This window comes from Miniopterus natalensis, chromosome 19 (assembly GCF_054644295.1).
Source record: "Miniopterus natalensis isolate mMinNat1 chromosome 19, mMinNat1.hap1, whole genome shotgun sequence".
Taxonomy (NCBI): domain Eukaryota; kingdom Metazoa; phylum Chordata; class Mammalia; order Chiroptera; family Miniopteridae; genus Miniopterus; species Miniopterus natalensis.
This window is the reverse complement of record NC_142099.1, coordinates 11,816,963-11,834,284: the sequence shown is the minus strand read 5'-3', so window position 1 is coordinate 11,834,284 and position 17,322 is coordinate 11,816,963. Positions and strand designations below refer to the sequence as shown.

The window sequence follows — 17,322 nt, the reverse complement described above, 5'->3', positions numbered from 1 at the left end:
TGAAAATACACCTCCATTTTACTTCAGACCTTCAGAGCCTTTCCCCTTAGACAACTACAGTTTCTAGTTTATTGAGTATCCTTCCAGAAATATTCAGTGCATATATGTTTAAATGTATATGTGTGCACATACACACACTCATCATCTCAGTTTTTGTTTTTACACAGAGGATGCTCATGTTGTAAATAGCTTGCCATTGTTTAGTTTTATAATGCTGAGTTCTGTCAGTGATTTTTTTTTTTTTTAAGTAATGTTTAAAGTTAAGGTTTATATTGCTAGCTACTGACTAGTTGCTGAACTCTTCAGATAGTCTCGAAAACAACAGCTGTGATTTGGCCACCATAAAGAAATATTTGCAAAATACTGGAGAAAATAATTCTACAGTTCTTGAGAAATTGAGTATCAATAAGAGGTTTTAATGTCTGGGGAAGATAGGCTTTTTCAAACTGTTCTTCTGGGAATTCCTCCAATTGGGAATCCCTAATTATAATGGTAGACACTCTTAGTGGAATTGTGTTGTATATATGAATGGCATAGAGGTAACCACTAGTCTTATATATATCTATCAATTAGCTCTAGCCTTGAATCATTGCCTTTATTTCTATAAAATCTGGTAGTCACAAACTACAGCTGACACTTGAACAACACAGGTTTGAACTGTGTGGGTCCACTTATATGTAAATTTTTTTCAATAAATATAGAGTTGGCCCTCTAAATCCCTGGGTTTCACATCTGCAGATTCAACCAACTATGTTTGAAGTAGTATTTTAGATTCGTGGTTTGGAATTCATGATGCAACGGGCTTAAGGTATGCATTGCTCTATGCCATTTTATGTAAGGAACTTAAGCAGCCATGGATTTTGGTATTTGTGGGCAAGTCCTGGAACAGATCCTCTGTGGATACCAAGGAATGACTTAAGTTTTGGGAGAGTCAAAAGTTATACTCAAATTTTCAACTGTGTGGGGGTCGGTGCCCATAACCCCCATGTTGTTCAAGAGTCAACTATATATGCAAATCTAAAAAAGTGCATTTGTCCTTTCCCCAACCATAAAAAAAGGCTATCACAATTCATCTTACCAAGTGGGTCAGTATGCCTGAGAGATGTATTGCAAAATTTCTTTGACAGTCAATACATTTTTTTAAATAATTGGAATTTTCTACTCTGGCCTTACTTGCATTATATCTATAAATCAATCTCTGGTGCATGCTACTTTTAAAAGTTGTAATTTATTATCTCGTCATCACTTTGTTCATATATCATGTTGTTATATTCTCCAAACATCTATGAAATAATTTTTAAGAATGTCAAGGCTATGAAACTCTAGGTACAATGTCAGAGTTACTAGTATCTAGAATAATGCTTCTCACCCGGCCTGGTGTGGCTCAGCAGTTGAGCATAGACCTAGGATCCAGGAGATCGAGGTTCAATTCCCAGTTAGGACACATGCCCAGGTTTCGGGCTCGATTCCCAGTGGGGGGCATGCAGGAGGCAGACAATCAATGACTCTCTCATCATTGATGTTTCTCTCTTTCTCTCTCTCTACCCCCCTCCCTCTCTCTGAAATCAATAAAGATATGTTTCTTAAAGAAAAATAAATTTATAGAATAGTGCTTCTCAAACTTGAATGCATGTACATACAGGGGTGGGCAAAAGTAGGTTTACAGATGTATATGAGAAACAGAATTTATCCTTGTCTTATTATTAACCTACTTTTGCCCAGCCCTGTATTTTCAACTTTAGAAAGAAAAAAGCAGGTTGCCCGGCCGGTCTGGCTCAGTTGGTTGGGCATCGTCCCATGCACTGAAAGGTTGCCAGTTCAATTCCCAGTCAGGGCACATGACTGGGCTTTGGGTTTGATCTGCGGGGGGGGGGGGGGGCATACAGGAAGCAGCCGATGAATGTTTCTCTCTCTCTTCCTCTCCCTTCCTCTCTAAAAATCAATTTAAAAATCTTAGAAAAAGAAAAAAGGTAGGTTGCAGTCAAGTTATCCTCCTTTTTTCGACTCTTACTGCTTTCTTTACTTAAAAACAGAGCCAAGGAATTGGTCTCTGCAAGAATAAATATTTCCCATCTCTAAATGAACTCCATCAATATACTGAAAAGTGCATTCTCAGTGCTTCACCAGAGTCAATACTCAAAAATAAAAATTCCAATTCCTGCTCTGTAGGAGAATTCTCATCAATGGGTTTCAGAGAATGACCCACCAATGAGTTACACCTCCCAGTATCTACTTCCTTATGTAGGGCCCCTACATTGACTCAGACTTAGACATATGATTTGCTTTAGCCAATGGAAGATCAGCAAATGTCAATACAGAGCACAGGCTTGATAAGCATTTACTTATCGTAAGGTATAATAAAACCTGCAACCCAAAGGATAAGGATTTACCCTCTGGATTGTAGCCATCACCATGTAAAGAAATTCAGCCTGACCTCCTGGCTTCCTTAAGGATAAAGGAACACAAAGAAAGAGATATACAGCCACATCAGCTGAGTCAAGTTCCCAGCTGACCAGCCAGCTGAACATAGTCCTATAAGCGAGTCTAGGAAAGATCAGCAGAATAATTACCCACCTAGCCAATCCACAGAATTCTGAGAAATAAGAAATCATTGTTTTTAAGCAACACACATAGCAATAGATAACTGACACAAATGGTCTTGTAAATTATCTGCTTTCCTCTCAAAGAGCTCCTTCCTCAGCAGCTATTAAAAGAATGCTTGAAAATTTTACAGGGTACAATATAATAGAAAAACTTAGTTTTAGAATGAAGTATTGTCCTTAGGCCTAAAGACAAAAATAATACAAGTCAGAAATATAAAGATCATAAACTAATTTTTAGTATTAGAAATCTAGAGAAAGTTTTTCAAAATCTTACCTCAAAAATTTACTGTTCCCTTCTCCATCATCATCAAAATCCAACCTGAGGAAAGCCAACAATAAATAGTGTAAGCCTACTGATAATACAGAACATTAAGATATTAAATATTCTCAACCTACAAGCTACCTGAACACCCACCCAAATGGAAGAAGGAAATAGGAAGTAAAGTCAAACAAAGCTACGTTACCTCTTCTCGTTGTATCAAAATGGATAAAGAAATTGGGCAATCAGAAAAGAGTACCTACTGCTACCTTACATTTTCCTAGGGTAGCAGTTAACCTTTGCAAAAGTTTTACATCAGAATACAACCTCTACAAAAGGAGTAGGAACCCACTTAAAAAAAAAGTATATGAATAATTCAGGCCCGTTTTTAATTTCTATAGTCTACTCTAAGCTGTGTTACCAGCTTTCTGAAGCATCTTTCAAAACAGTGATATTACATAAGAGTGATTTAAGACCTCAAAAGGTTGTTAAATACTGCTTTTTTCCTTCATTTTTCTAATAAACATGTAATATATGCTACACTCAAGACACTGTGCTAGATGAGGTGAAAATGAGACTCTTTGAATACACAAATACAAAATATAAAACAAGTGAGAATGGGAAAGTGCTGAGTGAGAAGCATAATCAATATGCTACTGTTGTTCAATGAAAGTACCAAAGGCAGAGGTGACTTTCAGGGAATTAGGAAAGATTATAGGTAACAAGGTAAACCAGTCTCCTATTAATCTCTGTACTCTATTACACTTAAACATTACACACATTACTACCTTAACCCAGTGATCTCTTGGCATCTATACTAGTGTGACAAACTGGTATTATGGGCCTCTAGATGGGTATATATGTATGCAGAATCAATCTTGAAAATGTTTGTTCCTCTTTCTCTCTGTGGTCCCGAAATACCTGTATAAATCTACCCAATAACAACATTTCTAAGAATCTATCCTAAAGAAATAACGAGTAGAGGAAAAATTTGTACAAAGATATTCATTGAGCTTTGCTACATATAATAGCAAAATCTTCAAAACAACTTATATGTTTCAAAATAGGAATTAAATATATCCCTTTATGTAACTATTAAAAATTATGTATACATAGAACATGAAACAGTATGAAAAAGAGAGATTATATATGATTAGGTGAAAAGACCAGACTATATAAAACTATATAATTACATAACTATTAAAAAAGACCTACATATAAAGAATAAAGGAATTACACTAAAAAACTGATGAGAGGTGACTTTGGGTAGTAGAATTATTTATTGCTATTTTATTCTTCTTTCTAACTTTTTGTATTTTCCAATCTTTCTTTAAAAGAATGTGTAATTCCTGGCCTGTGTGGCTCAATGGTTGAGTGTCACCCCATGAACCAGGAGATCACTGTTTGATTCCAGGTCAGGGCACATGCCCCAATTGCCGGCTCGATCCTCAGTAGGGGGCATGCAGGAGGCAGCTGATCAGTGATTCTCTCTCATTGATGTTTCCATCTTTCCCTCTCCCTTCCTCTCTCTGAAATCAATAAAAAATTAAAAAAGAAGAATGTGTATTGCTTCTTTTAATATCGTTTCCTGATTACCAATACACACACCATTCATTTCAAAAATCTGGAAATAATTAAAAACAAAAGAAAAAAATAAGTCTCCCATAAACCCATAACCCAGAAATTTGATAAGTATCCTTTCAGTGTTTTTGCTATGCACGTTATATATATTTCTGATAGTGGTATATTACATATACTGTAACCTCTTTTCTCAAGAACATTTTTCTGTACTGATACATATTTGTCACTTCTAATAGCTATACAGTATTCCATTTTAAAATATACTATAACTTAACCAAGCCCCTAATTTTGATATTTATATTGCTTCTAACTGTTTGCAATTGATTAGATATAGCCATAGCACTATGTTTGAGAGAGTGGACTCTAAAGCTAACCTCCCAAGGTTCACATCACGGATCTTCCACTTGCTTTAGAACCCTGGGTGAGTTATTTATTCACCCTATGTCTCAGTAAAGAAGTAAAAATGTGTAAAGCCCATGGAGATATACCAAATCTTACTCATGTTACCACCTTAATCCAGGAATCACTCTTGCATTACTATTGGCAGGATAAAATTTAAAGACTAGCTACAATGTTAACCACATACTTTTTAAAAAGAAAAGAAAAAAGGAAATTTTAATGTCAAAAAAGATAAAAATACTACCCATGTTGCCAGGCCTTTCTAAAGCAATCTCCTTTCTGAAGTCTTTTCCAGTCTTTACCAACCAATTATAGTATTCCCATACTTCCCATACGGTGAAACACACAGCACTGTATTTGTACCTTTCTTAGCAAACTTAGCATATTCTATCTTGTATTAGTGGAATGATAATCCCTCTCAGAACATAAGCAACTTAAAGGACTGTGTCTTATTTATCTTCATATCCTACTAGCAATCACAAAGCCTTATGCTAATCAGGCATTTCATAATTACATTTGGAACTGAATAGACTCTGCATTCCCAATCAAGCAACATATCAATAACTTAGAAAAGAAATATTCCAGGGTTCAGCATTCTCTAAGTTCATAAAAGTAAAAAGCCTAACAAAAACATCAGCAACAGTTGTAGTACTTTAAGTTGCAGAAATTTTTGGCTTTAAAAACAAACTGCTTATAAGAAACTTAGACATAAACATCAATTTTGTATTTTTTTTTTTAAGTCCAGGGACTAAAAAGAGTTATTTGAGAGTAGTGTGGTAAGCAACCAGTTGAAGCGAGAGGGTTAGGAATAGCCAAAAGGGTTCAGCAACTAGTAAGTCAGGCTGGTTATTAGGAGAGACATTCATGACACAATATACCCCAAACTTACCCTGGTCGCCGCTTAACAGGCCTCTGGACAATGGCTCCTCCACCTTGAATCCCATGCCCAGGGTTTCCAGAGGCAATGGCTGGACCCAATGATGGTACATCTGATGTTATTTCTGTCGGTGAAAAACAAACACGTGTTTTAAAAAAGATGGTCCTTGCTTATAATCACCATCACCATCATAATCATCAAGTTGTCCAGAAGAAAGGCCCAAGCTATAGATAAAAATCACAGTAGTTTGCTAGAAAACACAAATGCTCATATCCAAATGGCTCTTCTTGAATTCTTACATGGGTAAAAGATTTCCCTATACTTCAGTTCCCCCTACTTCAAAAGAGTTTGGAAGAGGGAGTACTATTATGTATTCTACAGCCTTTTAAAAACTTGTAATAGCTACATAATATTAATCTAAAACATGCACACAAATTGCACTCATTAACTACTTTCATTTATTTTATTTAAAAAAATACAGAAAACCCAAAAATAAATATTACCTAAATTCCAATACTCAAAAAAATTATATAGAGTAAAAATCTAAGTTCCTCCTTATGGCCCCCTTTCCTGTCCCCTTTACCCCTCCCCTCTCCTTCCAATTCAATCTCATTCCCCAGAAAGAACCACTGTTAACAGTTAAGCTAATCTTGTCTCTTATTTTTACCTCAGATTATATATACCTCTCTCTCTAATCAAAAACAGGCACATTTTAAAATAAAAATGGAACCCTGATCTGTAACTTGTTTTCTATACATCATGGATATTCGTGCACACAAACAAAATCACACACATGTATACCTCATTCTTTTTTACTATTTCAATTATATAAATATACTATATGTTATTCTACCTATAACTTTTTTACTTTTTATTTTACTATTATAAATAATGCTCCAAGGACATTTACCTATACTTTAAATTCTCTTTTGCTATTTTAGGATAGATTCCTAGAAATGGAATTCACTGTGTCCAAGTACGTAAGCATTTAAAATTTTGATGGATACCGCTAAATTACATTCCAAAAAGGGTGCTACAATTTATGCTCTCACTAACAGGATAAAAGAGTAACTATTTCCCTCACCAGCACTGGATATTATACTTTTTAATTTTACCAAACCTGGTAGATAAAAATAGTACATTATTACATCTGAAACCTGTAACTTTATTAACCGGTGTCACCCCAAAAAGTCAATAAAAAAATACAGTTTTAATTTGCATTATGTTTCCTTGTATATTTATTAGTCATCTGAAATCAATGAGTTGACTTCATTATCTTTAATATTTTTATGCTGAATATGGATTTTTCTAATTATAGGATCTATCAGTATATAAAATATATTGAGTCATTTGTCTACTATGTATTACAAATAACTATATGCATTTTGCATTTCTATGTTGTTAAATTTATCAATGTTTTCCTAAATAATTTCTGGATTTTTGTCTTGCTTAGGAAAGCTCCCTAACCTCCAGCGTATTTCCAAATTTTCTTATGCTTGTTTTTCACATTTAGATTTTTTTTAAATCGATTTTAGAAAGGGGAGGAAAGAGAAACGTTGATGGGAGAGAGACATCAATCAGCCACCTCCCACACAAGCCCCAACCAGGGATTGAACCCACAACCTAGGTATGTACCCTGACAAGAGCTGAACCTGGAACTTTCAGTGAAAGGGATAACACTCTGAGTTATACCAGTCAGGGCCACATTTAGATTTTTAACCCATCTAGAATTTACTACCATATGCCTACCTAGCATAAAATAGGACTCTACTTTCTTCCCAATGGATAGCTAATTATTCTAATATCATTTGCTGAAAAGCCCATCCTTTCCACACTTATCTGAAGTGATTCCTTTATTACACTTTAAGTATCTATAGATAACTGATCTCTTTCTATACTTCTATATTAATATATTTTCCTGCTCCTGTGTCAATACTCAGCACTTTTGATTACCTTAAGGGAATAAACCATGAAGGTATTTGGGGAAAATGCATTCTAGAAAAAGAGCAAATGCCAGGAGGTAAAAGCATGCCTATTAAATTCTAGAAATAGTATGGATAATATCTTGGAGTGGGCAAATGTTATACAATAAACTATTAACAGTGGTTATCTCTGGGATGGAGTGGGCAAATGTTATACAATAAACTATTAACAGTGGTTATCTCTGGGATGGCATTTAGAGACTTCTACATTTGATTTTCTGTATATCCACACATTAAGCATATATTACTTTTATAACCAGAAAATGCATGATCCCAATTTCAAAAAAATGAATGTATCCGTGTGTGTGTGTGTGTGTCACACACTGAAAATCTGAGAGAACACAGATCAAACTCAGAAGTTAGATAAATCTGGACTCCAAACCTAGGGTTATACCACGTAGCACTTGTACAACCTTGGACAAATTACTTAATCTCTTTGTAATAACAGTACCCTACCTTTGAGGAAGATTACATTAGATATGGCATGTGAAAAGTGCTTAGATAGTACCTGACATACTTGAAGTACTCCTTAAACAGAGCTTTATAAAAATATATCAAATACCAAAACGCTAACTGATTTTGCCATTATTATTTTATTACAAAAGTAAAATATTAAAATGCAATATGGGTATACAGAAAATCAAATGTAGAAGTTTCTAAAGAGAGTCAAATAATACTGAATTAACAGTCAAAAGTAAAATCCTCCACACACATACCCAAATTCCACTTTCACCCTATGGGTAACTGCTGTTATTATTTTTATATGACTCTTTTCTGTCCTTTCCCTATATAAATATATTATAGGCATTTTGGTTACTTTTACATAAAAAAGGAGAGAGATGCCCGACCAGGTGTGGCTCAGCAGTTGAGCATCAACCTAGGATCTAGGAGATCAAGGTTCGATTCTCAGTCAGGGCACATGCAGGGTTGCGGGATCAGTCCCCAGTCAGGGGCATATAGGAGGCAGCTGGTCAATGAGGACTCTCTCATCATTGATGTTTCTTTCTCTCCCCCCTCTCCCTTCCTCTCTGAAATCAATAAAGACATATTTTTTTAAAAAAAGGAGAGACCATGTTATATTTGTTCTAAATACTTTATTTTTTCCATGTATACCATGGAAGGTATACCATGTCAATAAATACAAAGTTGGCTCACTCTTTTTAATAGCTATACAGTACTTCATAGTACAAATGTAAAAAAAAAGGTGGGCAAAAGTAGGTATACAGTTGTAAGTACGTGAAACACAGTTTATTCTTGTATTACTATTTAAGTATTATATTATTTTCCATATGAACTGCAAACCTACTTTTGCCCACACCTGTATTTATGAAATTCAAACTATCACTATCATTATGTTTCAATGAATATCCTCGTGTATCCTTATACACTGGTGCCAACAGTATTTCCATATTAACAAATTTCTGAATGACTGGCTGGGTCTAAGGGAGCACATTTAAAACTTTGCCCATTACCTTCCAAAAGGTTGTATCAATTAAGAGCCTTACCAGTATCAAATTATCCATACCTCCACCAGCTCTGGGTTTTGGCAATCCTTCAAATGTTTACTAATTTTATAGGTATATTTTTCTATTTCATCCTGTAAATTTTAAATAGCTAATGTAACTTTCCTAAGAAAAAGCAAAATTTTCCCATAAAAGAAATAAAGTTCATACTTTTAGTAATAGGTTTACAATAGGATCTAAGAGTTAGAAGAATTTAGAAAAAGAAAAGATGACTCTGACATGGTTTAAATTAAGGTCTGGCACAATCCCTAGCACAGAGAAGGCCCTCGATAGGAAGGAAAACCCAAAGGAAACAAGGCAGGCAGGCAGCCAGTCAGGAAGTTTCAAAAAGGTAGGTCAAGTGGGGCCTCAAAAAAAAATAAAGGAGGCATTCCACATAGAAAAAAAAGACATGAGCAAATCCTAAAGGAAGGTATGAAAATAGCTGTGAAAAGTTGTAGGGAAACAGGCCTGCATAGAGGAGAGAATCTATGGGAGAAAAAAAGAGATGTCAAGTGCTACCCAACTGTGAGAAGGCTTTGAATGCCAAGATAAAATCTTAGATCTGATTCAACAACTGAAAGACAAAATATACCATTAAGTCAGAGTGACAAAAAGAAAATGTAATTTAAAAGATTAATCTGACAGATTTAAAGTTTGAAGTAATAGAAGCAGGAAGACAAATTAGACTAATAAAAAATGAGGTGGTAAAGGCCTAAATTAGTATGATAGCAGGATGAAAAGGTAAAGGAACCTCTAAAATTGTAAACTATGCAACTTCTGAATAAGGATGATAGGTTAAATGTATACAACTACTTTTACTGTCTTCTCTCCCCCCAAAAAATATATATAAAAAAGAAAAACAATTTTATACAATATAAAACATGGATAGAAAAATGGGAGAAAGAACAGAACAATAAATTTTTGGAAACTGGGAACAACTGCCTTGGTAGACCCACAGGAACTCACTCCTAAGCCAGCAAGGAAAAAACAAGAAAACCAAACCCAATTTACATGTTGAAATTCTCCAAAGTCTCAGGAACTGGTGACTGGTGGGGGTTGGGGTGGGGTGCAGGATGAATAAAAGCCAAAATTAATAGGATTGGTTCAACATCTGTTTAAGCAGTTGGTGGATTCCCAGATCTTCTCCCTGGTTCCTTCTAGCAGAAAAACTGCCCCTCCTCCACTCTGTCAAACGACTGATTTATTCTCTGGAGAATGTAAACCAGAGGGCTTCTGGTCTGGAGAACACCAGGAAAAGTTGAAAGTGAGGGTCCAAACTGAAACCTGGGAAACTAACTGCAACGTGCAAACAGTTTTCTCCTAAGGTCCTGCCTCTTTCCTGTACTCTGTTTTTTTTTCTTGGTTTACTCTCTCCTACTGGTGAAGCACATCCTCTAGAGTTCCAAAAAAAAAAAAAAAAGAGTATAAGGGAGACTGTGGACGTATGTATGAAAATATCTTTCTTCTATTTCACTAAGTGATAGTTTGCCTAGATAGGGAATTCTAAGTTGGAAATTATTTTGTCTCAGAATTTTGAAGGCATTCTGAGGCATTTTGAAGGCATTCATTTTCTTCTACTTTCCTGTGTGACCACTGAGAAACAAGACAAGACGATTCCTGATTCTTTTGGACTGACTTTTTCTTCTCTCTGGAGCTTGTAGTATGCTCTTTGCATCTGATGCTGCAATTTCATGATAATGTGCCTTGATACGGCTGTGTTTTCATTCACCGGTCTGGTCCCTTCAATTTGAAAACTGGAGTCTTTTACATCAGAGACATTTTATTTAAACAAAAAGTTTGCTTAAAATATATAAAAATGGTTGTCACTGGGAAGAAACAGAGAGGGGAGTAGAAGACTGCTGTTTTTGTAACAAGTCATATAAAAACTAAGTCAAATATATGCATGGATAATTATGATTAAAATAACTAAAAATATAGATGTTTAAACATTTAAATATATCTATTTTAAATATTTCTTTTATATGGTTTTAAATGTTTTATATGTTTTAATATTTTTATATGTTTAAAAATGCTTTTATGCAAAAAAAAAAGTGATAACCAGATAAATACATAAAAGAATACAAAACTATGATCATCATGAAAAATACAGAAAAGTTAAGAAGGGAAACAGATATAAAGGACATACTGGTAAGCACATAAAAAAATAGTATGTTAAAGATTATTCAACTAAAGATATCTTTTAAATAGATGAAAATACAAGAAAGCTTAATTCAAATTTTACTAGTTTGGGAATTAAATACCCCCAAGATGTCATGGCGTAAGTAAAATAATTTCTAAAAAGGTTTTGTTTCCTTGAGTGTTGCAATTTAGTTTTTGAAGATCAATTACTGTGGAAATTCCTATTGTTACTACTTTAGAAGGTAGCCATCCATAGCAGAGAATCACAAAAAACTTTCACAAAACGACCATAAGACAACTTATTAGTCTCATCTGTTGAACTGATAGAGGGGTAGAGCTGGAATGCAAAAAACTAAGCTGAGTGACCATTATTTCAAAACAACAAGAAAACTAGAGTTTCAAAAAAGCAGAAGTATTTACTTCTTAATTTCTAAGAAAATGGAGAAGATTCAGGTTGATGCCACAAATCTGATAGCATAAAAAGTATGCAGATTAAGGCTCTTTTTAAAAAATGTTAATTACATTTCAATTGTTAAATTGAAAATATAAGCACTTTTTTAAACGTTTCTTTGGCCCTCGCCCACGTGCTCAGTGGTTAGAGTGTCGGCCCCTGGACTGAAGGGTCCAAAGGCACATACCTTGGTTGCAGGCTCCAGCCAGTCGGTGCACACGCAGGAGGCAACCGATAGATGTGTCTCTCTCACATCAATATTTCTCTCTCTCTCTCCCCCCATTCCACTCTCTCTGAAAAAGCAATGGGAAAAATATCCTCGGTGAGGATTAAAAAAAAAAAGTTTTTTTGCAATAGAATATAACAAAAAAGTATCTTAGTATCTTAATTTTACACTGCATAAATTCTTATTTTCCTATATTTGAAAAAAGGTAAGTAAAGACAATGGGTAAGAATTTTGTTGATGCTTTTAAAACTACAATTTATATAGGCGAAATTATGTGAAAAGGAAAATTTTTCCTAAATATCAACCTTACAAACTCAAACAGAATTCTTTCCTTTGCTGTCTAATTCTCCATCCACATATAAATGGTACCTAATAGTAGCACAAAAAGAGAATTCTACTAAAGAGAATACAAGAATTAAGAAAGGAAAAACCGCCCAGCCGGGCTTGGCTCAGCGATTGAGCATCGACCTAGGATTCAGGCGATCAGGGTTCAATTCCCGGTCAGGGCACATGCCCAGGTTGCGGGCTCTATCCCCAGTTGGGGGCTTGCAGGAGGCAGCCGATCAATGAAGCTCTCATCATTGATGTTTCTTTCCCTCTCCTTTCCTCTCTCTGAAATCAATAAAGATATATTAAAAAAAAAAAAAAAAGGAAAAACCTATACTCTTACAAATTCATTCACATCTTTGGTTTGAATACTGTTGTAAATCAAATACCTACTCTCTTCCCTACCAGCATCGTAGTCAATGCATTACAAATCATGCATGCAATTTTAAAAGTGTTCCTCAAAACTGTTAGTATTCTATTGACAAAGATACAGCCTAAGACTTCCTGGACTACCTACCCACCCACTCCTATTTGCCAATGGTAAGTAGAATTAGTAAAAAATAATAGAATATAAAGAATTATCAATTCATGAAGAAAAAAAGCCATCATCATATTAGAAGTATTACTTTAGCATAACTCTTAAGAGAGTAGAGTATAAACTGTTTCTTACTCTTTCCCTTAATCCAGCATCGTGTTAAGACAATGAAGATGCAAAGAAACCGGGTCCCCTGCAACTAAAGGGCCACCAACTGTCCCTAAATCATACTCTAAGTACAATTAAAATGATCAAGCATTGTTATTAATGCTAAGAATTAAATGAAGCTTAAAGAGAACAGTTAAATAATTATTACAAAACAAAAACCTTTTTCAGACATATGTAAAGATAGAACTAACATGAACTGTAGGGAAACAACCAGCAGCAAAAAAAAGTAGGAAAAAAAATCAAAGAAATAGGTATGACGTCGCTAGTCCCTAAAATGGCTCTAAGAAAAGGTTTGACCATGCAACAAATAATTTTGACCTGAAAACCATTTACTTTTTTCCCCCCACTAAGCACAGTACATTTCCACCCTGTGTCCCTCCATTCATGGTCTTCATCTCCCAAAATGCAACAGGCTACTAAAAGTCCACAATGCATCTATGATCTTTCTTCTGATACAAAGTGGCAAAAGAAATGAAGAAAAAATACATTTTATAATTTAATTATAATGTGTTGAATATGGGATCAATAACTTGGAAGAGCTGAAGAATTTTTCAACATCAAAAAAGAAATCTAAAAATTGCAGAAGTGTACTGCCAAAGGACAATAAACAAAATCAACTGTTTCATTAGCAAAGATTTGGCACAAATATACAATATGTCTGCTTACAGATTTAAGCTGGTAATAATCAGCTAATGAAAATGTGGTCAAGTGATTGTCATTCTGGTTACTGTTGGAAAAAAAACACAACAAAATAGAGCAACTCCACCCACTACTAGAAAAAAAAGCTTCTGACATATGCACTAAACTTGTTTACCCAGGCCACCTCTTAATAACAGAAATGCTTTGCAACTTGACTAGGGTTATATAAGTATTTTGCAATGTCTTATCAGTTTAAAATCTTGTTTATTTACTCCCCAGTTAGGAATTATGTTATTTTACTACAAGGCCATAATAATAGCATCTTTCCGGTTTGATTCCATCACTCGGCACTTCCTGCAATGGAATTTTATCTCCTTTTCCTCTAAAAAAAACTCTTAAGATTTAAAAATATGATACTGACGTGTGACAAATTACTTCTTTAAATAGTTCTGTTCCCAGAAATGTGGTTAGGAAAGATAGTAAATTTCAGTGATTCAACTCTAATAGCAAAACCTGGATATTGCAAAATAACAGACTTTGGAGACACGAAAGAAATCCAATTTAAACTGCAATGTGGGGACAGAACTGAATCCCTTCCATTGCGACATTTTCAAGAAATTCATCCTCACTTCTTTAAACAACAAAAAAAAGTGTATTAAAGACAGGGATTTCTAAAAAGGGATTTTATTTTGCAAGAGAATGGTCAAGGTCAGCAAGATAAACTAGGACCCCTAAAATGAATTACTTCCTATGGGTAAATAACTGTAATATAGTGGAAAGAGGACTGGGACTAGGAATTTGAAGACCTGATCTGTCTAGACCTGATGCACTACATACACCTCGCTCCATCTCTTAGACATGACTGGCTAGATTTTTTTTTTTAAATGTCCATGCTCTCCCTTTTGAAGAGATGTTCATTGAGAAATGGCATGGAACTGAACTTTTCTTTAAAAATGGGAAATGCCTCCACGAACACCTAACAGTATTTAAAACATGAGTTTCTGGATGCTTGCTGTTGTTAAGATCTGCCCTGAACCTTCAACCATTTCAGAAACCTCCGCCCTCAGCAGTTAAAGACACTAAGAGGCGCCTCTTAATACATAAACCCAAGTTTCAAAGGATAGCCCGTGGCAGAGGGGGAGGGAGAGCGGAGGTACACCCTAGAGAAACTGTGAGAATACATTCAAATATTTTAACACTTAAACTAAAATCTAAACGTTTAAACGTTTAGAAGTAGCCCCTCAAATAGCAACGTGGTTCAGCGTTTATGAGTCCAAACTACTTTTACAGTAAACTGAGCCACTCTCCCCAGCTATTCAGCGTCAAGCACCTCCGGTGGGCAGAGTGGAAAAAGGACCATAAGGAACACCAGAACGTCACCAACTCGAACAGAACTCGGGGCACAGAACCCCCAACTCCCGCCCGCTGCCTACCTCTCCAACTCGGGTCTCCCCAGGTCCCCAGGGTCGGGCCCCTCCCCCAGGTCAATCCCCTCCCCCATAACCCCCTCACGGCCCCAGCGCGTCCCCGCGCCCTCAGCTCCAACTACAGCCCCTCAGCCCTGGGGTCCACCTCAGTTGCCAACCCCTTCAGCCCCTCCTCCTTCAGAGGAGCCCCAGTCCTCCGTCTCCTCACCGGGATTAGCAGTGGTTGCCGCCATAGCCGTAGGTGCCACCACCGTCCCGCCACCCCCCCAGTGGGAGGAGCCGCTGCCACCGAACGGGGCGGGGGGGAGCGGGAGGGGCGAGCCACTCCCAAGACGCGGCGCCCTACGGCCGCCACAGCTACCGTGAAATCCAAGATGGCGGCCACAACAACCCCCCACCGTCCCCAGACCCTACGGCCGAGAGACCCGCCCCCATAGGGGCGGAGTCGTAGCCACCGCCAGCCTCCTCGGGGAAACTGACCAATGGGAACGCCAGATCGACCACAGGCCGGCTGGCCACTGAACCAGCCGGTCCAGTGGAGGAGGGAGGGCGAGGAAGAAGTCAGCTGTCTCGCTAATCCCACCTCCTGGGCGTCAGAGGTCAGCGATGAGAGACGTCAGTGAAAAACAATTTTGCTAAAAAGCTTTGCTTGGTGGTGGATTCGCCCGGTAGGACACTCGGCAGATGACTGATTTTGTAAAATCCTCTTTAGGTACTTTAATGCTTAAACGTCACATGATGATTTGTAATACTTTCTACAGTTTTTCCTCTTTTAAGGACCTTTGTCCCTGGTGAAAAAAGTTCAGTAATTCTTGAATATCTGCTATGGCACTGGTAGTGCAAGAGGATCTGGGCGCTTACAGTCTAGTAAGGGAGATACCGACAGTCAAAAACATAAGGCAAGAAGGTATTTTGATGGAGTGGGTTAACTTCCTTCGGTCAAAGAAAGGGATATAGTGACGGGTTTTTGGTAGGGAAGTGATAAGATGAATACTGCACAGATTTATTTTCTAATAATAGGAAGCATTGAACACTTGGGGCCAGACACTGTCTAAAACTGCTTTATATGTATTTACTCACTTAATCCTCACAATAGAAGGTCGATTCTATTACTGTATTATTTCCATTTTGCAGAAGCAAAGCGGGTAAGCAAGAGGAACGCAGCTGGTAAGTAGTGGTGTGGGAGGGTCACCAAAGGAGTGGGACTCTGGGAACATGCCCCACCCATCCCCCTGTTTTAACACTAAGAGGTCCTATCTTCTCACATGTTTAATGTACAGTTAATTAGGATTTTAACAAATCCCATTATGCTATTGAGCATCTTTGCATCTTTATAGGTTGTATGTATACCACAAAGATTACATTGATTCATTTCTCTTTTAGTTAACTGTACAGTTTGTCTCAGCAGAGGTATTTTAACATCATTTGTTTATTATTGTTTACATTTGCTAAAAATAAAATTTTCTTTGTTACCGTTGTGTTGTGTTATATTTCCAATTCACCAAAAAGAGAAAAATCATCCACTCAGAAGCACATGGAAGTGGGAGGGGGGGGGAGTAAAAGTATTTCAATTCAAAGTTATGTAGTAAAGATAGCTAACTATTAAACAAGACTGCAGTGCAGATATAGAATGTGAATTATGATGTGTCTTTAAATGTGGAAGTTCATCTAAGCAGCAAAAAAATAAATGAAATGTAAATAGGAAGTACAACTATGAATACCTAAAAATTGGATTTTATAGGGCCAGCAATTCTTTTGTCTCTTACCCACTACCCTTTGACTGTTAGGAAATTTTTTCAGTTACTTGGAAAGCTATCAAAGCTTTCAAGTCATTTTTAAATCAGATACAATAACCTCGTACTCTTCCAGAGTAAATGCAAAATAATGTTTTCCAATATGAAATGGATGAATTTGTGGATGAAAAAGATCGAAGTTACATCCCTCATTTAAAACAATTGGTGAAAATCATTTTGTTTCAGAGATGCTTGTACAAATAGTTACAAAGTTAGTAACAAATGTTTTGCTTAAAGAAAGTATAACAAGCTATTGGCAAAAATCCCTAATTAAATATCACACAAATAATCATGGTATACAACATGAAAAGGCAATCTCAGCGCTGTACTTGCTAACAGATGTACTTACATGTGGACACCACTAGTGTACACACTATGAATCATTCAGAGCATATATGCAGTGCATAAGAA

The 17,322-nt window shown here is 36.3% G+C and overlaps 1 protein-coding gene across 4 annotated transcripts in view; it reads right to left on the bottom strand.

The window, feature by feature from the left end:
- ARNT (aryl hydrocarbon receptor nuclear translocator) overlaps window positions 1-15,475 on the bottom strand; it is a 43,118-nt gene extending 27,643 nt beyond the window's left edge. For 3 of the 4 annotated variants that reach the window (XM_016215527.2, XM_016215528.2, XM_016215529.2), the window contains exons 1-3: window positions 15,327-15,406; window positions 5,732-5,843; window positions 2,878-2,922 (exon numbers count right to left, since the gene is read on the bottom strand). In XM_016215527.2, coding sequence (XP_016071013.1) covers window positions 2,878-2,922; window positions 5,732-5,843; window positions 15,327-15,351 — 182 coding nt within the window. In that variant the 5' untranslated portion in view covers window positions 15,352-15,406. Of the gene's footprint in view, window positions 1-2,877; window positions 2,923-5,731; window positions 5,844-15,326 lie in introns of all 4 variants that reach the window. The other variant, XM_016215526.2, reaches the window with a different exon arrangement.
- Window positions 15,476-17,322: the final 1,847 nt, after the last annotated feature.